This window comes from Hippocampus guttulatus, chromosome 3, assembly GCF_054856545.1.
Source record: "Hippocampus guttulatus isolate MCC_2025c chromosome 3, RoL_Hgut_1.0, whole genome shotgun sequence".
In the NCBI taxonomy this organism is placed as follows: domain Eukaryota; kingdom Metazoa; phylum Chordata; class Actinopteri; order Syngnathiformes; family Syngnathidae; genus Hippocampus; species Hippocampus guttulatus.
In genome coordinates this window covers 28608329-28628982 of record NC_141263.1, presented here as the reverse complement: position 1 = coordinate 28628982, position 20654 = coordinate 28608329, and the positions used below count along the sequence as shown (strand labels likewise).

The window sequence follows — 20654 nt, the reverse complement described above, 5'->3', positions numbered from 1 at the left end:
TGTGACATCTTTCATTGCACTTTGTTTCTATTTAATTTCCAAGAAATCAGTTCTCATTTTGTTCAATCACCCAAATTTAAAAAAAAAAAAAAAAGCAAGACATCCAGCTAGAATCATGCAATGCAACCTCTTGGTTTCATATGAAGTGTCCCACAGCTCATTGTTACATTTCCTTACGATGAAGGTAACCGGACAACATTGGCTTCCTTCTACCGGTACTTTGAATTTGGAGCATGGAAGGCCCCCCGGGCATTAAATTTGTACTACAATTAGCGCTTCCGATGGCGGAGACGGTTTCCATGGCGACGGCCAGCCCTTAAGTCATATACAATCAAGATCCGGAGCTGTCCGATTTTTGACCGCGCAAAGGTCAAGCCTCGACAGCCTCGGATGTCAGCGGGCTCTTTCACCAAAACATTGGTCTTTTCCCGGCCGGAGACCATACGCCACATCGCGGATTCGAACCCCCGACTCCAGAGCAGATGTGCTAACCGCACGACACCGGACCAACTTTTGTTATTGAAGTGTTTGCGGAAATCAGAAGCCGAACAAAAATAATGACTCGACGAGTCTGATTTCACAGCCACGTTTTGGGCGTCCAGAGGGTGCAAAAGAGTAGCAAAGACACGTGACGCCTTCATGAAGGAAAAAAAAACATCACAAAGAGCATTTCCTGTCACATGCTATGCCACGAGATGAAAAAAAAAAATGGAATCGCCAGATCAAAATCAAAACCAAAGCGTCCTCTTTGGTTCCTGATTCTGTTGCTTGATTTGCTTGGACCGGCTCCTTTGGCCGTTTGCGAGCGCACGTCCCGAAAGGCCTCCGAGCTGCAAACAACAACCGATAGCACCCCCTGCTGCCGACAACATGCCACTGCGGCAACTCGAGCCCACTTGCCATTTCAGGAGCGGGAGCCTTTTCTCAAACTCCTTTTTTAGATGAATTGCGAAACAACGACTTTGATCAAACTGTCCACTCGACGCATGACAAGTGATTTTTTTTCCCAGCCCACTTTGTAGCTCTTTGTGCGCGCGCGTAATTGAGATGAAGTTGCGTAGTGACGCTCTGTGTCCTCCCAGTGCGACCATTCGGCGCACGAGAAGGCTGACTGCGTCTGACTCGTCAGTCGCATTGTCCTCCGCTACGAGTGCTACTTTTGTTGTTCGATTATCAAGGCGATCGCCAAAAAAAGTGCCTCAATGGCTTGAATGAAAGTTGTAAAAATCACGTATCGTTTTCAAACAAAAAGTAGTGTTTTCCAGGAATGGTTGTAGTTTTCAAAGAGGAAACATGTTTTGAGAAAGTCTCTCTTTTTTTTGTTGTTGTTTTAACCCCCAAAATCATATGAAGACAAACTGGGAGGAAAAGGATGTCATGTATTCTTTTTTGGTGGTCAAGAAAAAGGTCAAAATCTTCCAAGTCATTTTTTGAAGAAGAGAGGAACTAAATGATGCATTTTGCCTTTGATTTCGACTTTCATCAAGTGATATCATGACTATTTCTTTCAATCGTACGGTTTGACTTTTAGACAAAGAAACCTTAACAACTTTAAATTTCCGAAAATGTGACTCCTCTTGCACTCCAATTACGCGGCGCCGTTCACGGCACATTTCTTTGTTGTATCAAAAAAATGATTATTTTACCATTAAAAGCATCCTATTTTTTGACTGGTCCCGATTTTGTTGTTTTATAAATCAAAGAGTGCCCAAAGCAAAGTAAATAAATGTTGGCATCAAATTGACTGTTTTCTCTGCTTTTTGGTCAAAACTTTTTTTTTTTTTTTTTTTTGGGGTAAAAATGAACACGCTCAACTAGTGAAGACTGAAGCACTCAAACCCAAGCGGTCTCGGAAATAGACGGACGATCCATTTCCTATTTTACCAACCCTTTGTCCAACCTCGAACCGATAGCGATGGTAATATTGATCCCCTTTCCGACCCCAAATCAAATGTACACTGATGGTGATTTTACTGGTATTTTGTCTCATTGCAAATCAATAGAGAGAAGCATTTACGGCAATTTCGGTGCGACTGTCCCACCCCGAATTGATACGGGCAATGACACACCCTGATGTTGGGATTTTGACTTGCAGCTATCCGATACCGCAAACATTGCTATCGTTGATATCAATATTACGTTCCATCCCGACGACACCATAGCGTCCGTACGTGTCAGATATCTAAACATCGTTCGCAGCCCTAACAGATATTGATAGAATCACGACAGGAAAACCACGTGTCGATTTCCATATTTTTTCCCCCCCGGCCTTAATCGATAGAGACAACATATTGGTGTTTTGTCCCGGTCTCATCGATACCGATAGTTTATCAGTACAACCCCTAAACGGATGAGGAAATGTCGTGACATTTTTTTCCACCCCGAACCGTGCGCAAATATTTTGTCCCGCCCCAAATGGATTGTGAATTGAGGATGAGGCGGGCGCACAAGTGCACACAACACGCACGCACAGAAGTGATGAGAGACTTTGTCAAAGTTGAACTTGATCCTTTTGTCTTTGTGAGCACATCAAATATTCATCGGGCATAATCATGAGCGGGGAATAAAGCAGATTGAATTATTAATAGCGGGCGTATTCAAGACATCGCTTGTAAATATTTCCTGACACTTGCCACTCTCAGGAAGATGAACAAGACCAGTCCCGGCGTGACTAATTCATCAACATTGACGCAACAAAGTGCTCATAACCTACATTTCACACAACAAGCTTTTATTATTAACATTTTTGGAGGGTATTTTAGTATGGCTGCTAGCAGAGCAGCGGCTCATCGAATACTATTAGTTTGAAATCATGCGCTACTAACGGCGGTTAACCAGCGAGGAGCGGAACAGTTGTATCGCCGCTGCCGTAGCGCGAGCTTTTCTGGTAGCTTGGCGGTAGTTAGCAGAGCAGCAGGGAGCACAGAAGCGGTATTGCAAATCGCACGAGCGGGCTCCAAGACAATGAACGAGGAGCATAGCAATTAGCTCGGAGGATAGAAAATGAAAACCGCACGAGCGGGTACAAGGACATGAATGAACCCGTAGCATTGCACTAGTATTGCTGGTGACTTAGCAATAAGCGGCAGTATAGCGGTAGCTAGTAGCCTAGCAAAAAGACTCAGATTGGCATGACTGTATGTTAGCATAAAGGCAGCTGATGTTTGTTTTGTTTTTCTCTTCTGTGCGTGTCAGTTCAACGTGACTACGCAAGCAGCTGAACGCTAGCACGTTTTGCCCCTCATTTGGAAAGCTGATTACTATCTGTCCTACCGAAGGGAAAAAAAAATGATGCAACTAAAAAGACTGAATGTTTAAAAAGAAAAAGAAAAAAAGAATAAAAGGGGCGTGTGCAATAAATGGTCTGAAGGAGGTCTGGAATCCATATTTACAAAACAGGAAAGGAAGAGGAGGGGCGCGCGGGTGGGGGGTCCAGGGGGGGAGGGCGCTTCATCTCCCTCAAGTCACATGTCATTAAAGTTTACCATGAAGGGACAGGCGCAAAGAAGAATTAACGCAGCAATGCTAATGTCGTTAGCATTGTTAGCACGTGGATGCCCCAGTCACATTTATCATGATGCTAACGCGGTAACGTGGTCACCATGGCAGCCAGCATGCAATGAAGCGTTGACGCCATTTCATGCAATGTAGGATATTATGGATTGGGGGTGGGGGGGGGGGGGGAGCGGCGTATCTAGGCGGTGGTCCATTTTCAGTACTACATAAATGTGTGTGTGTGTGTGTGGGGGGGGGGGGGGTGACAGGCAGGCGATGATCCAAGACATCATTAAGCACGGCCATCTCCAGCACCATGGCAACAGGCTGAGTGAGGAGAGCACATCAAAACAATAATAGGCGGGCAGGGCAGGCCTGATTGGTGGAGGGATGGGGGGGCGGGGGTTCAACAATCACCCCTGATCGATGGGTGGGGGAGGGTCAGTGGTCTGGAGTGTGCTGGTTTGGTTTTGAGTCCAATGGCACTACTTATGTCATGTAAGGGTTGTAATATGAAGAAAACAATGCCCTGAGAAGAAAGGTTGTTTATGGGGGGGGTAAAAGTAGCAATGTTATGAGACTCAAGTTTACACTTTATTTCTTTCGGAAGAAAGTCGTTCATCTCCTTAAAATAATCCTGGACTTTTTTTTGGGGGGGGGGGTGGTTGAATAAAATGTATGCATCCAGATACAATCACAAACGAATAATGCTCTTCATGGAAAACAAAGTTGTACTATCACAAGAATATGAATTCAAGGAAAATATCTTTTGGAGAGACGAAAAAAATCATTGCAACAAAGTCAATTTTTCATGAGTTGTTTTACTTTACGAAAAAAGTCTTCCATGCTTAAAGTCTACAAGAAAAACTCACCCATGCCCCCCAAAAAAATTCACATAATGGGGAAAAGTTTTACTTTGTGAACAAAGTAATAGAGTGTTTAAAAACAATCATACTTCATGAAAAAAGGCATTCATTGAAAAAAAGTCAAATTTATCGGAAAATGTATCTCAAGAAAACAAAAGCCATGTTTACTTCAATAATTCTAGGGTGTAACAAAAAAAATGGAAAATCGTTTTCTGCTATCAAAGATTCAAGTGCGGACCTTTTTTTAATTGAAGGAAATGGCACATTTTTATTTGTGCAAAATTGACTCAAACGTTTGTAAAACGACATTCCAACATGCCCTCTCCAACCGAGTGGTACCACAATCGAATCGAATTGTCACCCCACGAGTGGAATCGTCTACAGAGGAGAGATGCACACCCCCCGAAATAACACGTCAGAATTGCCCCAAACAACAAGTCAATGGCCAAAAAGTTGCAATCCCGCGAGAATTGCCTTGTATTCTTGTCTCGTTGCTATTTTTCGTCAGCGCGGCGAGCCTCCCGCTCAACGGCGGCGCTGGCGCTAATGCTAACCGGCGCCGGTTGACAAAGACGGTCGCACAAGTCGCGCAAAGGAGACGCCCCGGAGGCTTCCGAGTGGCTCATCGATGCCTTGAAAGCAATCTTGTCAGGACATCTTCGCCCGGGCAGGCGTCGGGACGCCGAGGCGACGACGAGCGCCTGACTTAAGCGCTCCCCGCCGCGTCAATAAGGATTACGCCCGGCTGCCTTTTATCTCGGCAAACACGCTCGCTCGCCCTTCGCTTCCTTTCCCCGCAGGAACAATCCACGTCTTTCTGTCTAACTGCCGGCTAAATCGTATAGAAGGGGGGGGGGGGGGGGTCGACACAGGAATTTCATAAATGCATCCCAATCCCAAAAGATCCAATCTGCTCTTTTCTACTGGATCCGAGCAAGGCAAATCGTTGGCTGTCAAAACACACCGTGCACCTTTTGTTACCATCTTTAAGTACAACGCGCACGCGCGCAAAGCGTATGCAAAGTAGCACACAAAAGAGAAATCCAAATGCATCCCGAAAAAGATGAGCGCCAAGGAATAAGAAAGGAGACTTGAGTGAAAAGTCACAGTCAGCAAGCATCTTCCGATCACGCCGCGTCATCAAGAAAAAAATCCAAACGTGAAGAAGGAAAACATTTGAGAATGAGAACTTCATATTTTGTCAAGACGCATATAAAAAATAAAAAAAAACCCTAATAATCTCATGAGAATAAAGAAAACACTCATCCATATACAAAAGCCTCTGGCATGTTAGAAAAAAGTAGCATCGGTCGTTTTTAATAAAAGCAAATTGGAGACTAATTTCTCCAAGAAAAAAAAAATGTAATAATTGTCAAATAACTGTCGGCCTCTTATGAGAATGGCCTTCATCCAGAAAATGGAGAAATTTCATCCTCACTTAAAAAAAAAAAGTCATACTGATCCTGAAAAAAACCCCCGGGAATCTTTCAAGAATAATATCAGAATCTTATGAGGGAACTCTCCCAGTTTTTCAAGAGTAGAACTGATCCAGAAAAAGGGGACAAAAAACCATTATGAGACGATCGTCAGAATAACATCAAGATTTTCAGAGGATAACACATGATCATCAACATCACTTTTTCAAGAAGAAAAAAAGTCTGACTGATCCAAGTCACAATGCATCGTGCGTAGCAGAGCCACTGGACACTTGAAGGAAGAAGGAAAAAAAAAACACACGAGCAAGCGCCGCGCCAAAGAGGGAAGCAGGCAATCACGTCACAAATACGCTTTTAGATTTGACTTGAGAATATAAATTCATTCATTCATCTTAAATCATAGTGAGGTGGTATGACTTCCTGTCAACAAATCAAGTCGTCATTTAAAATGTATCCTTATTCATAGTTGTCTATTTGATTCAATGATTATCGGATTTTTGTATTACAACACTAAATTGTATTTTTTTTATCGTTATTTTTTTATCCTTATAAGCCGCATGTCACGTTGCTTTTATTGTTTTTTTAAATTAACACTGTGGTGATGCAATTCAGAATGTCAATTTTGAATATCATTTATACATACAAATAAAAATGTAACAATCATTGCTATATTGTGCTTGTAATTTTATTTTCGAACACAAACCTGACTCTTATTTGATGAGGACTACGGCGAGAGTACATGTCAAAGTGAAATTATTTTTTCCACATTCATATTTGGGATTACCTCTATTATTGCTACATGATATATTCCGATGTTATTTTGTACTTACATTCCAATATTTTTCATTTGAAGGAAGCACTACTCTTGTGGCGGGTGCGCAGGAAAGCAAATCTTGCGTCTGCAATGCATTCGGCGGCCATAAGGGGGAGACATAGTTACCATCATCGGACGCCACGCCCACGCTTGAGTCCATGTGATGGCGGCTCACAACGCAAGCACCACACAAGCATCTTAAGAAACATCTTTAATGAAAAATATGTAGCAGCATTTCATCCTCCACCCAAAAAAAAAAAACAAAAACAGTCCCAAAGACATTTTGGGGTGGTGGTTACGTTCAGGGTGGGAAGCTAAAAGTTCTTGTTAAATACAATCAAAATAATCGAGTCGCTCACGTCAAGGGTCAGGATAGTGGGCTTGAGGGTGACCTCCCACTCTCTCTGTTGCGACTTGCTGATGTCACACAGACAACCCAAAGCCCATCGTCCAGCTTTTTGCTTCTGAAGCATGACCTACTCAGCTACTTTGTTGGCCAAGTGAATATGGTCCCTCCTGTATATTTGACACACACACACACACACACACACACACACACGATGCAAAGCCCATCTGTGTAGCAGCACGGAGTCTTCCAGACTCCAGGAACAGTCCGTTGGCCCCTCCCAAAAGATTCCTTAAAAAGGAGAAATTCCATTCTCCCCAAGCCCCCCAAAAATTGGATTTTACGGGGCCAGCGTCCATTCGGCCGCACGCATCCTGGGGGGCACTTGTAGCGCGGCGGTGGCCGCTTTGGGGTGTTCGTCCGTCTTCTCGATGCTAAGAGGCGGCGTGAGGACGCCGGACGGCACCTGACAGCCGCGATGAGGCTCCAAGTCCGCGTCCTGGTAAGACGCCGCCTTCTCCTGAGCCGCAACAGGACACGGGGCGCGTCAACCCAGGTATCACCCATATGCCGAACAGAAGCCGATTCTTACGAATTTTCCGGATCAATTTCTCTCATTTAAAAGGTCGCGTATCCACGACTGATGAATGCGTAGGTAGGCTTATACTTCATAATGCTGATACTTTCTTACTGCTGTGGCCATCCATATATGACGTGAGCAGAGCACCATGGCATTTTATTCATGTGCGGAAGACTCGCTACTACACGCCGCTGCTGCCAACGCATGAGCCGCCGGATTCTGATGCTATAATAACTGAGCAAAACTATCGCGGAATCACAATATTAAAACTAAAGTTCAAAATGATTTTTTTCAGGATTAGGGGAAACAAAAATAACATTTTTCCCCATTGAGCGCAATCTTATTTTTCAGCAGAATACTTGCTCCAGGAGAAACGTGCACCATGTGAACGTCTTGTTTTAATTTTTAAGTCAGTGTCCAATCACTGGAGAGCTATTTTCACAACGGACCCACGGGCTACTCACGTTGTCCGAAGGGCGCCAAGTAGTACTCCCCAGCGCAATTCTAAAACTTTTTTTTTTTTTTTTTGCAAGCAACCAATGGCATTTTGTCCCCTTACCCTGACCGGTGATGCGCCGTATGAGCGGTTACTGAAACGCTGACTTTTTAAAACAAAACTAGACTCTCAAAACGCTAAATGGGACCATGCCTAATGCGGTCGTTCATATTGCTGGCGTTTATTTGACACAGCGCTTATATTTGCAGCAGCTGTACGGACTGCTCCGAATGGCACATAAACATCACAGCTGACTATTTCTGGCGTTGATAGACGCCTTGCGGTAGGCTCGCTATTCACGCTGCCGATCATACAGAGCGGTCCGCTCGAGTGGAGGCGGACTTACCAGCCAGGTCAGGTAGGGGGCATGCGTCTGGATGTTGTGCACGTCTTCGGCGGCCACGCCGGAGAAGGTCTTCATGGGCGAGCCGCCCGACTCGCGCAGCGCCACGGCGAACGGCACCATCCACCGCACGCATTCCTCCAGCTCCGCCCTTTTTAAGGCTACACAAAACCCAAGGGCGGCGGTTAGCGAGGGAGCGGGGCGAGGATGAGGTCGCTTTGACGTACCCGACACGTTCTCGACCAGCTCCAGAGACGAGAAGTGGAAGAGGGCCGAGGCGGCCAAGACGCCGTTGGAGAATTCCAGGCAGCGCATGTCGAGCATGCACACATCCAGGAGCTGCACATGCAAAATGCACACACACACAAAAAAGGTCATGTATGAAAATAGGATGAAGACACTTGGACAGCCCGAAGAGGCAACGTGGGTCCTCCTTCTCATGGTCTCACCACCCGTGGGAGGGGTCAAAGGGGTCGGGTGCAATGCGAGCTGGGCGGCAGCCAAAGGCGGGGACCCTGGCGGTCCGATCCTCGGCTGCAGAAGCTAGCTCTTGGGACATGGAATGTCACCTCTCTGGCAGGGAAGGAGCCCGAGCTGGTGTGTGAGGTAGAGAAGTTCCGACTGGATATAGTCGGACTTGCCTCCACACACAGCCTGGGTTCTGGTACTAGTTCTCTCGAGAGGGGTTGGACTCTCTTCCACTCTGGAGTTGCTCATGGTGAGAGGCGCAGAGCAGGTGTGGGCATACTCATTGCACCCCGGCTCAGTGCCTGTACATTGGGGTTCACACCGGTAGACGAGAGGGTTGCTTCCCTCCGCCTTCGGGTGGGGGGACGGGTCCTGACTGTTGTTTGTGCATATGCACCAAACGGCAGCTCAGCATACCCACCCTTTTTGGAGTCCTTGGAGGGTGTGCTGGAGAGTACTCCTGCTGGGGACTCCCTTGTTCTGCTGGGGGACTTCAATGCTCACGTGGGCAATGACAGTGAGACCTGGAGGGGCGTGATTGGGAGGAACGGCCCCCCCGATCAGAACTCGAGTGGTGTTTTGTTATTGGACTTCTGTGCTCGTCACGGACTGTCCATAACGAACACCTTGTTCAAACATAAGGGTGTCCATATGTGCACTTGGCACCAGGACACCCTGGGCCGTAGTTCGATGATCGACCTTGTGGTTGTATCATCGGATTTGCGGCCGCATGTTTTGGACACTCGGGTGAAGAGAGGGGCGGAGCTGTCAACTGATCACCACCTGGTGGTGAGTAGGCTCCGATGGTGGGGAAAGATGCCGGTCCGTCCTGGCAGACCCAAACGTATTGTGAGGGTTTGTTGGGAGCGTCTGGCGGAATCCCCTGTCAGAAGGAGTTTCAACTCCCACCTCCGACAGAGCTTTTCCCATGTTTCGGGGGAGACGGGGGACATTGAGTCCGAGTGGACCATGTTCCGTGCCTCTATTGTTGAGGCGGCCAATCTGAGTTGTGGCCGTAAAGTGGTTGGTGCCTGTCGTGGCGGCAACCCTCGTACTCGCTGGTGGACACCAGCAGTAAGGGATGCCGTCAAGCTGAAGAAGGAGTCCTATCGAGCCTTTATGGCCTGTGGGACCCCAGAGGCAGCTGACGGGTATCGACTGGCCAAGCGGAACGCAGCTTCGGTGGTCGCCGAGGCAAAAACCCGAGCGTGGGAAGAGTTCGGTGAGGCCATGGAAGCCGACTTCCGGACGGCTTCGAGGAAATTCTGGTCCACCATCCGACGTCTCAGGAGGGGGAAGCAGTGCACCACTAACACTGTGTACAGTGGGGATGGGGCACTGCTGACTTCGACTCGGGACGTTGTGAACCGGTGGGCAGAGTACTTCGAAGACCTCCTCAACTCCACCAACACGTCTTCCTTGGAGGAAGCAGAGTCTGAGGACCCTGAGGTGGGCTCTCCTATCTCTGTGGTTGAAGTCACCGATGTGGTTAAAAAGCTCCTCGGTGGCAGGGCCCCAGGGGTGGATGAGATCCGCCCGGAGTTCCTCAGGGCTCTGGATGTTGTGGGGCTGTCCTGGTTGACACGCCTCTGCAACATCGCGTGGTCAACGGGGAGAGTGCCTCTGGATTGGCAGACCGGGGTGGTAGTCCCTCTTTTTAAAAAGGGGGACCGGAGGGTGTGTTCCAACTACAGAGGGATCACACTCCTCAGCCTCCCTGGTAAGGTCTATTCAGGGGTGCTGGAGAGGAGGGTCCGTCAGGAAGTCGAGCCTCAGATTGAGGAGGAGCAGTGTGGTTTTCGTCCCGGCCGTGGAACAGTGGACCAGCTCTACACCCTTAGCAGGGTCCTCGAGGGTATGTGGGAATTCGCCCAACCAGTCTACATGTGTTTTGTGGACTTGGAGAAGGCGTTTGACCGTGTCCCTCGGGGAGTTCTGTGGGGGGTGCTTCGTGGGTATGGGGTACCGAACCCCCTGATACGGGCTATTCGGTCACTATACCACCGATGTCAGAGTTTGGTTCGCATTGCCGGCAGTAAGTCGGAATCGTTTCCAGTGAGGGTAGGACTCCGCCAAGGCTGCCCTTTGTCGCCGATTCTGTTCATAATCTTTATGGACAGAATTTCTAGGCGCAGCCGAAGCGTTGAGGGCGTCCGTTTTGGTGGCCTCAGTATTGCATCCCTGCTTTTTGCAGATGATGTGGTGCTGTTGGCTCCTTCAAACGGGGCTCTCCAACTCTCACTGGAGCGTTTCGCAGCCGAGTGTGAAGCGGTTGGGATGAAAATCAGCACCTCCAAATCTGAAACCATGGTCCTCAGTCGGAAAAGGGTGGAGTGCCCCCTCCGGGTCGGGGGAGAGATCTTGCCCCAAGTGGAGGAGTTTAAGTATCTTGGGGTCTTGTTCACGAGTGAGGGCAGGAGGGAGCGAGAGATCGACAGGCGGATCGGTGCAGCGTCTGCTGTGATGCGGACGTTGTATCGGTCTGTCGTGGTGAAGAAGGAGCTGAGCCGAAGGGCGAAGCTCTCAATTTACCGGTCGATCTACGTTCCAACCCTCATCTATGGTCACGAGCTATGGGTCGTGACCGAAAGAACGAGATCCCGGATACAAGCGGCCGAAATGAGTTTTCTCCGCAGGGTGTCCGGGCTCTCCCTTAGAGATAAGGTGAGAAGCTCGGTCATCCGGGAGGGGCTCAGAGTCGAGCCGCTTCTCCTCCACATCGAGAGGAGCCAGATGAGGTGGCTTGGGCATCTGATTCGGATGCCTCCTGAACGCCTCCCTGGTGAGGTGTTCCGGGCATGTCCCACTGGGAGGAGACCCCGAGGAAGACCCAGGACACGCTGGAGTGACTATGTCACCCAGCTGGCCTGGGAACGCCTCGGGATCCCCCGGGGAGAGCTGGAAGAAGTAGCTAGGGAGAGGGAAGTCTGGGCTTCCCTGCTAAAGCTGTTGCCCCCGCGACCCGGCCCCGGATAAGCGGTAGAAGATGGATGGATGGATGGACACTTGGACACGCGTTTGAACTAGGGATGATCCGATCGAATAACATTCCCCCCTATTTTCGGGCATGTTACTGAGCAACATAGTGACTGAATGATAAAGTGTGCCTTTTCTGCAACTTCTATTTGAAGCATTTTTTTTTGAATAATAAAGGGATAGAAATTTAACAAATGTTTGTTTTTTTTTTAAATCGGATTAATTGAAAAAAAAAAAAAATGAAGTGATTAATCGATGAAGAAAAATTGGTAGTTGTAGCTCTAACATGAAAAATTCCCCGCGATTGGTATCGGCTGATCACACACTCATGGACGATCGGTATCGGCAGCTTCAAAGGCTCGTTTTAACATTGGCTAATGCCAAGAGGGCGAGCTTTTGAACTTCTACCTTCTAAGCAACTGTCCGAGTACAGATTGGGGTGGGTTGAGTTTATAACGCAGAGGCTATGCCAGTGACATCGGCAGTCCGGTGTGTTTCGAAACGGTGAAAATATCCTTCAAATGTGATGCTGAAGAGTCACCCTGCTAAATGCGTCGGTAGCGGTGGACGGACGCACCGAAAAACTCCCGAAGCACCACACGTCCACGTTCGCTTGGACCCAGCTATCGCATCAAGTATTCATAGTCAAATGAAAGGGTCAACGTCCGGTTCATTTTGGAGCACATTCGTATTCCCCACACGTTTGTCTCATAAGAAACAACAACAACTCGAATAAAAAGCAATCGATTCAAAAACGAAAGCTCTCACCTCGGCGATGTGCGTAAAGGTGGCCTGCGGATATTTGGGGATGAGCAGCTGGTCCGACTCTTTGAGGTAGGCCACCTGCATGTAGACGTTGAGCCAGGAGACGGGCGTCTGCGGGCTCAGACTCCACTTCAGCTCCTGATCGCGGCGACGACAACAAACATCAGGCTCGGGCCGAGACGTGGCGACGCGCGGCGCGGAGCGGAGCGGAGCCACTCGCCTTCATGATGATGACCTCCATGCCGAGGATCTCGTCCTCGGTGCAGGCTTCGTCCGTCACGTAGGCAAACTGGTGCACTTTGGGAGGGTACATCTCCTGCCCGGGCAAAGGGATCAGGTCTTGGAGCCATCTTCACATCACGAGCCCTCCCGCTAATGCGGGCCGCTCCCACGCGCATCAGACGCGAATAAACAACTCCTCAAATCATACCGGCTGATACGAATCACATTTGAAGTCAGAGTTGACAAAGAAGTCGTGTGTCAGTGGAAGGACGAGAAGTATTACAAGTACTGCTTGAGGATGCAGAAGTGCGAGTCACAATGGTAGGAGTCGCCGTCCTCTATGAGAACGAGTCGAAGCCCCGGTAGTCGGATAAGGACTTGTATGTACAAATACTTGCAAATATGTAAGTATTTGTAGTACTACAAATACTGCTACTGGTCACTCTAAAATGGTTCAATGATTTTGTTGTTTAGGATGATACTAATGCAGCGTGTTATACCGGAGACAAATTCCTTGTGTGTTCTACATACTTGGCCAATAAAGATGATTCTGATTCTGAGTAGCAAAAAAAAAGTATCAGCAGAAAAGGTTGGAGCAGAAGGATCGGAATCGTAGCAAGTTTTGGCTCGCGTTAAAAGACAGAGTAACGTGTTCCTCCGCCTGAGCTGATAGAATACCGAAGGACCACTGCGAGTGAGTGCAAGATGATGCGGCGCGTACTTCGACTTTGGCTGCGATGAAAAGGCAGCTGATTCCGATGAGCTGCAGCGTGGACTTGAAGACGTTGGTCTGCGTGGCCATGAAGCGGTCAAAGTAGTCCTGAGCCAGGTGGTAGGTCTCGCGGTGAAGCTTGTACACCTCGCTCACCTCCAGAGCCCAAAAAAAAAACAAACGGCGTCAAGTACTTCAAACATTCCGCAGTGCGATCGAGCGGCGATTTATCACGGTACCCCGGGAACAACTGCGCCGTTACTGACTGTGAGGATATTGACGGTGCTAATATAGCATGAAGCTAGCCAAAACGGGTGTTCAAATCTCCCTTCCGCGTTATGGATCCGTTTCGGACCGAACTGACAATTAACTTGACGCAAGCGTGCTCAGAGTCGTAGCAAGAGTCTTCTTCTCAGTTCCTCGGGTGACATTACATGATCGTCTCCCATTTCTTCACAGCGACTGGTCGGCGCGACGGCAAACTTTAAAAAATAGCTTTGTATGAATTTGGCTTTGTTCGGAACGTACAAAGCCAAATTGTACGTCGCCCCCCGCCCCCCGGCCAATGAAACAAGCCGGCCCGCCCGCGGTCACCTCCATGAGCCAGTCGAGAAGCACAGCTCTCATCTTGGGCTGAAGGTGAGGATGTTTGGCCATCATGTTGACGTTGCGCGTGTATGTCTTATCCTTGGCCAGCATGTTGTTCCACACCACGTCCTTGCTCGCCCAGCTGAACGCAAACACGCGGGACAAAACCCAGCTTAGGATAGCTTGGCAGAAGCGGTCGTCGTAGGATGACAACCTGTAGTCATGGTACAAGCAGTAGTAAAAGAAGTAATATAAGGACTAGTAGCACAAGAAGTACCAACACTAGGTAGTGCCGTAAGAAATAGTAGTGGTACAAATTGTAGGGCTATAAGAAGCAATAGTACAAAAGAGTAATTCTATGCGAGGTAGGCGTCATAGAATTAGTGGTTGAGGATCGAATGGTATGAAAAGAGTAGTTACTGGCACCAAGGAGTAATAGCATTCATGCTATCAAAAGTGGTACGACGGGGAGCTTAAAAAGTACAATAGGGGTAACACTCGTGGCGGAAGAAGTCGTCGTACTACAGGAGGAGTGCTGCTAAAAGTAGTAGGAGCGGCAATAAAAGTAAAAAAGTTCTGCCGTCAGAAGTCGTAGTCGTAGCAAGTCAAGTATAGCACGACGGTACTAACATAGCACAAAAGATTTCGTTTAAGTAACAGTCTAAGGTATAGGAAGCACAACTATGAATATTACCGGCATAAAAGCTCAGCACAAGGAGGACTACAAGAAGTTGTACATGCATTTGTTTGTGTGTGCGCGCAGTAGTGCAGCTGTGACGTTGCGTACGGACCAGAGCGCAGGCAGCGGCGCGCAATGTACGGGCGTAGCAAAGACGTTGGTGAGGTTGTAGTGCGGGAAGCCGGCGTTGATCAAGGTGATCTGCTGCTCACGCTGGTCTTTGCCATCCAGCGTGGACGACCCGCGCGCAGGACTTGCGTACGCAACCTCCTTGGAACGCCAGGCCGCCTTCGCAGATACAACACAGGGAAAATGTGACATTTGGACGTCGCACTCTCAAGAAATTGGCTCGGTGGCCTTTTTTTTTTTTTTTTTTTTGAGGGGGTTGGGGGAGTGTACGTGTGTGCGTGTGTATAAAGACATCCCCACATGACATCTTTTCATACAAGTCGACCGCAGCAGTAGCTCGAACAAAGCAAACGGAAACCTTTTTGCGGCATTAAATGATGATGCAAAAAAAACATTTCTATAGCCTCTCTTGATAAATACAAATTCCAAAAAATAAAATGAAAAATTCCACTCGTCTTTGTTCTCAGTCTGCATTATTTTGCCACTTGGCGATATGTAAGAATGAAGAGAAATGAAAAGCTTGATGATTTTCAGCCGATACTGATCAACTGAAAATCACATGATCGGCCCTGATCCCCAATCAACCCCAATCATGTAAAATCGTTCAATTGTCATGCCGCTGGAATTCTTCAGGGCTGCTTGGAACTCAGAAACGTGCTAACGACGATTTACTCAAATGCTCCACTCAGACCTAAACAAACAAAATAGCCGGAAAGGTGAGTGTGAAACGTCTCACTCCTTTTATATTGCCGTCGTCCCAGCTCGGGTATTGCCTCTGGACCACTTGGCCCGGAAGCCATTTTGTGTCCATGGCAGATGGAAGCATAGAAGACTGCGAAAAGTTATCATCGGCATGCGTATTACTGTACTGGATCAGATTAAATACTTTGCATTATCTTAGGAGCATAGTTCCTGCCACTTTTGACTTACTATCACACTGGCGGGAGGCCAGTGCCCAGGTGATTTTAAATTCAATGGATCTCTATGGGAAATATTACTTTGGGGAGCGGGATGGGAAATGCGTCGGTCAAATTTGGGCTTGATTGGATTGGATAGAACTTTATTGTCAAATGTGCTGTATGCGTAACACACAGCACAGATGATCTGATGATGATGATGATCTGGAAAGCCGTAATCAATTTGTTGAGTGGGACCCCAACTTGGCCCCAACACCCCAGATTTTTCTCCCCGTCTTTTATTGGGCATTCTTCTATGCGACAAACACGTGTTCCCGTCTTAAGGTTTTACCTCACAGTCTCGCTGCTTCTTCTTGGTCATCTCTGCCGCGTCCTCATCCACATCTTGTAAATACTGCAGTCAAATAAATTCAGGTCAGTTCGACATTCCATGCTTGGAGTGTTGCTAAGTGTAAATGTGTCTTTTTCCAGATAAAGAGAGAGAAAGAGACAGACAGACATACAGACAGACAGAGAGAGAGGGGGCTCCACTCACAATGGCAACATCTGCTTTCCTCTTCCTCGGCCTTGCCGTCTTGACGTTGGCCGCCTCGCTAGCAACACACTGGGCATCTTGATCAGTGACTTCCCTGAAAGACGAGAGGAATAGACACAGAAGAGCACAAAGTTGTCAGTAAAGTGCGAATGGGGCGCGCTGGCGAGCTCCAACAAACGAGACGAAAGTGCTTTAGCCGCAAGCTAACTAGCCGAGTAGGCTAAACTTTGGCGCTGACGATGAGTGGGAGACAACAACAAATGAGCACTCACCGACTTCCCAGCATTCTAGTCCCGGGGTTGGTGATTCTTCTTGGGAGTCAACCTGCGAGGAAAAGTGTTTCCGAATTATTGGGGGGGGGGGGGGGGGGAGTTTTAAGAGAGAACACGAGCACACTCCCAACCCCCACGCTCAGCTGACAAAGCCCAACTCGTCCTGGCGGGCAAACGAGAAAGAAGCCTGGCGACGTTTAGAGTTGCCCAAAGTGGCCCAAAGCGACACATGCGCTCACCAAACGCCGCATCGTGTCACGAAACACGTCAAACTATCCAGGGAATGACCCGATTGTGCACATTTGTCCCGGTAACGTGTTCATTTTCGTTCTCAAACTTTGGACATCTGGCTCGATTCAGCATGATGGCCGACACAGCTGCATCGCAGACCATTTTGCACAAATAACACTAAACCCAACTCAAATAAAGATTAGAAATAGTCCACTAAAGCTCTGCAGTTTATTATCGTGGCCTTTCTTTCTCGTTCAAATGCTTAAATCCGACACTTAGCCGGATTAGCTCGTTGTACTCACCTCAAGATGCTGCTCTTGAAGTTCACTCGCGGTCACAATCAATGTCGAGCATGAACTGAATCGATGGATCAATCGGTCAGTGCATCGATGAAGGAGGCGATGGGTGGCTTTCGTCGTCTCGGAGGAGCTCCGCGTCAGCGTGGTGGCAGCAGGCCGGCGGCGGGTCGCAATGAGCGGGGCGGCAGGCGGGCGCGCCTCGGTCAGGTCAAGCGGGGAGGAGGCGATTTAACTTGGCGCTCAAACGTGTTCTTCCCCGCCTCCCGACGACCTTCTTCCGCCTCGGAACGCGCCGCCGGGTCGCTCAACAGCCGCAAACGAACACTTTGGCTCGGGATAAGTTTCGAGGAGTGAAGCGAGGGGCTCCTAAAGTGGCGTTTGGTGCGAATTTTGGCCGGTAAAAGCAGGGAGGCGTGACGGTCGGGTGACAGCTGCGTGGGCGGAGCTAAGGAGGCGGAAGTAGCCGGCACCGCGTGGCTAGTTTGTCAGATGTAAACAAAGCGCCGAGTCGGTGCACTTTCAGTGCCGTTTAAGACAAAAACGACGGTTATGTGAGTGACAAGCGCAGCGATGCGGCTCGGTGACTCTCGGGGAGGATTGTGGCTCGCCGCCACGGTGGGCGCGATGGATCTTTCACGACTGCAGAGCCAAGTTTGACGAGGTTAGCTTTTCCGCCGTAGCGCCAATTTCTGCCGCGGGTTGCCAGATGAAGCGTCTGTCCCCCATTTAGCAAGCGTCCTAATTGTCGTCAAGTTGGCCCTTTTGTTGCCAGAGTTAGAAATTATTCAGACTGCATTAACAACTTTTTTTTCTCGCCAATGCACCCACAATTAACATGTACCCGGTATGTGGAACTTTCAGCCAAAATGACAGAACACACGCATTTTCCCAATAACAGTCTCCTCTAAGAACCGTGAGTCATTGATGAGTAAAACTGCTCCTCACAGAAAACAAAAACAAAAACATAAGTTTGTAAGTTAACATAAGCGCCTCGATTTCTCTGTGTTAGTTGGGTGTCAAACGTCTGTGAACTATGAGACGGTCACGTGACAAAAACGTTCTTTGCTCCCTTGGCCGCTGCACACAGCACAGTGATAAACATGAAGTGGTTGGACCTCTTTGGACGTCTAAAATGTGTCATTATTGGAATGATCCACGTGAAGGCTTTACCGGGTAACACCGATTGATTACATTTAGTACCTAAATGTATCAGCGTGACCATAGAAATAAAGATGCATTGTATTGTTTATTGCATGACCGTACCACCGTTCATTTTGCGACCCTGGAATAAACATGGTCGATTTTCATTATTTCCTATGGGAAAACCAATGATGTCCAACATTTGACAGGCTCTCCACTTGGATGCTTGAAAATGTCCCAAATCATTGAGGAAGCCTGTTGGGAGGCAAGCGTATACCGCAACGCAGGACTGGTAAGCTGCAGGTTCCCTCTCACAAAATACCAATCCCTCCATTCGTGTTCTTCACTCCGAGGAAGGACAGATCACGTGCGGAGTACCCCAAGGGTCTATTCTCTGTACGCTTCTCTTCAGCAAATCCATGCCACTTGGTATGCAGAACGTGTAACAGTGGAACATATTAACACCCTTTACATCAGATTATCCATCCATCCATTTTCTGAACCGCTTCATCCTCACAAGGGTCGCAGGGGGTGCTGGAGCCTATCCCAGCACACCTTCATAAATGGGATGTGGCCGTCTTTAGAAATGACACAAAGCACATTGAGTCATGTTAAAAGGGAGCCACAAGACACCTGCCACCATTTAAAGTGCCAGTGATTAACTCCGAATCAAGTTTGGATGTTTGAGAAGGCGTTTATATCCACCGTATACATTTTGTCACGCCTGTGTTACGTTTCAACTTTTTGTTTGTATTGGAATTCCAGGTTGATTTTTATCTTTTCATTCAATCTTGTGAACCTGCTCTCAATAACTCTTCCTTTGCCTCTGTAGGACGGTGTGATAGTGGAGAACATGCACGACGTCCCGTACTCGCTGTCACCGGGTCCTGAGGTGAGCGCGTGCATGACATCCGTGTGCGTGGCGGTGAGGAATGTCTGTCCGTCCATCCCCGTCGGCGTACAGATTCTGTCCGCCGCCAACCAGCAGGCGCTCGCCGTCGCTCTTGCATCAGGTGATCCCGTTCGCTAGCTCAATTCTGGAAAAATGTGGACAAACTCGGGGTCAGCGCTAGTCACTCACTTGAGCTGTTATTTACAAGCATGATCAATTGGTCCATCGAGTTAGTACGGGTTGGATTGAGTCGGCAAACGATGAATTCTATGGCAGTGTGGTCAGTCAAGCGCGCGAGAGCAGATTGTGTTGGACCGTAGAGGTAACAGCGTGCTCCTGTGTCCCCGTTGTTGTGGCGTCAGGCGCCCACTTCATCCGGGCGGAGGGCTTTGTGTTTTCACACGTGGCCGACGAGGGTTTGGTCAACGCTTGTGCCGGAGAACTTCTGAGGTACCGCAAGAGCGTCGGAGCGGAGGACATCCTCGTCCTCACGGACATCAAGAAGAAACACAGGTAACTCCTCTTAAATGACGACAAATAGTGACTATAAATTTACCTCTAAAAACAAGCAGGAATAAATCTCCCCCTAATTCTACATCTGCAAAGCAATAAATCGAAAATGCTGACTGCGTGCGTGCGCGGCGACATCTGACCACAGCGCTCACGCTCTGACGTCGGACGTGAGCGTGGCCGAGACGGCCCGAGCCGCAGAGTTCTTTCTGTCGGACGGCCTCATCCTGACCGGAAAGTCCACGGGAGCCCAGGCTGACCCCAAAGAGCTCACTGGTGCGTAACGGCGTGCCGATGGGCCGGCTGACCGGCCCAGAGGCGTTCTCTTGACAAAACCTCCATTTTGTCCACTTGACGCACGGCGAGCCTCCCTTCCCGTGCTTTGTCATCCCGCTCAAGAGGTAAGACGGGCAGTGAGTCTCCCGGTCCTGGTGGGTTCCGGCGTGACTCACGACAACGCGGACCGCTACCTCGGCGCCAGCGGCCTCATCGTGGGCTCGCATTTCAAAAGCGGCGGCTCGTGGAGCAACGCGCTGAACGTAAAGTGCGTCAACAACTTCATGACCAAGATGAGACGCCTCCGAGAAAGCGATTGACCCTGAAGAAAGGCCTCCCCTGGACCGGGCCATGCGCATGTCTCCGCCTTGCTTGGTTGTCTTGTGCTCACGAGCAGCTGCACCAACTGAAATGACCATAAATACAATTTGTGTTTTGCTGCTTGCGTTGACGTCTCAAAAGTCACTTTTTGGATACATTTTCCCTGTCCGGGTACTTTGAATGCAACATACAGCCTACTTGAGTCATTTTAAGAAGGAACGTTACTTTGACCGCCGGACTCTCTTTCAATCAGTTGACTTCACGGACGACAAATAAATAGATAGATAGATAGCTTGATAAATGCCGTGTCATGCGCAGTCATCTGTGTCTCCCGAATATTTTTGAT

The 20654-nt window shown here is 48.6% G+C and overlaps 2 protein-coding genes across 2 annotated transcripts; one reads left to right on the top strand and one right to left on the bottom strand.

The window, feature by feature from the left end:
• Positions 1 to 6809: 6809 nt before the first annotated feature.
• ccne1 (cyclin E1) lies at positions 6810 to 17550 on the bottom strand. The gene is made up of 12 exons (XM_086107964.1): positions 17173 to 17550; positions 16640 to 16691; positions 16368 to 16461; positions 16164 to 16226; positions 14899 to 15074; positions 14114 to 14249; positions 13529 to 13675; positions 12806 to 12901; positions 12589 to 12723; positions 8604 to 8715; positions 8380 to 8537; positions 6810 to 7477 (listed from the first exon to the last, which is right to left on the bottom strand). The coding sequence occupies exons 2-12, from the start codon at positions 16651 to 16653 to the stop codon at positions 7298 to 7300; spliced, it is 1311 nt and encodes a 436-aa protein (XP_085964090.1). The 5' UTR covers positions 16654 to 16691; positions 17173 to 17550; the 3' UTR covers positions 6810 to 7297.
• Positions 17551 to 18232: 682 nt separating this feature from the next.
• Positions 18233 to 20433, top strand: LOC147208114 (uncharacterized protein F13E9.13, mitochondrial). Its single transcript, XM_086106765.1, has 6 exons — positions 18233 to 18342; positions 18519 to 18601; positions 19142 to 19322; positions 19564 to 19714; positions 19860 to 19987; positions 20111 to 20433. Exons 1-6 carry the CDS (start codon positions 18270 to 18272, stop codon positions 20305 to 20307), a joined length of 813 nt encoding a protein of 270 aa, XP_085962891.1. The 5' UTR covers positions 18233 to 18269; the 3' UTR covers positions 20308 to 20433.
• The last annotated feature ends 221 nt before the right edge of the window (positions 20434 to 20654 follow it).

What these genes read in the sequence shown, in the direction of transcription:
- ccne1 (XM_086107964.1), bottom strand. An exon ending in TCATCGCAGCCAAAGTCGAA is followed by an intron (nt 12,902 to 13,528) that starts GTACGCGCCGCA and finishes TTGCCCGGGCAG; the next exon opens with GAGATGTACCCTCCCAAAGT. An exon ending in CCCCCTACCTGACCTGGCTG is followed by an intron (nt 7,478 to 8,379) that starts GTAAGTCCGCCT and finishes GTTGCGGCTCAG; the next exon opens with GAGAAGGCGGCGTCTTACCA.
- LOC147208114 (XM_086106765.1), top strand. Translation starts at nt 18,270, where the DNA reads ATGAAGTGGTTGGACCTCTTTGGACGTCTAAAATGTGTCATTATTGGA. An exon ending in GACATCAAGAAGAAACACAG is followed by an intron (nt 19,715 to 19,859) that starts GTAACTCCTCTT and finishes ATCTGACCACAG; the next exon opens with CGCTCACGCTCTGACGTCGG. An exon ending in TGACCCCAAAGAGCTCACTG is followed by an intron (nt 19,988 to 20,110) that starts GTGCGTAACGGC and finishes ATCCCGCTCAAG; the next exon opens with AGGTAAGACGGGCAGTGAGT.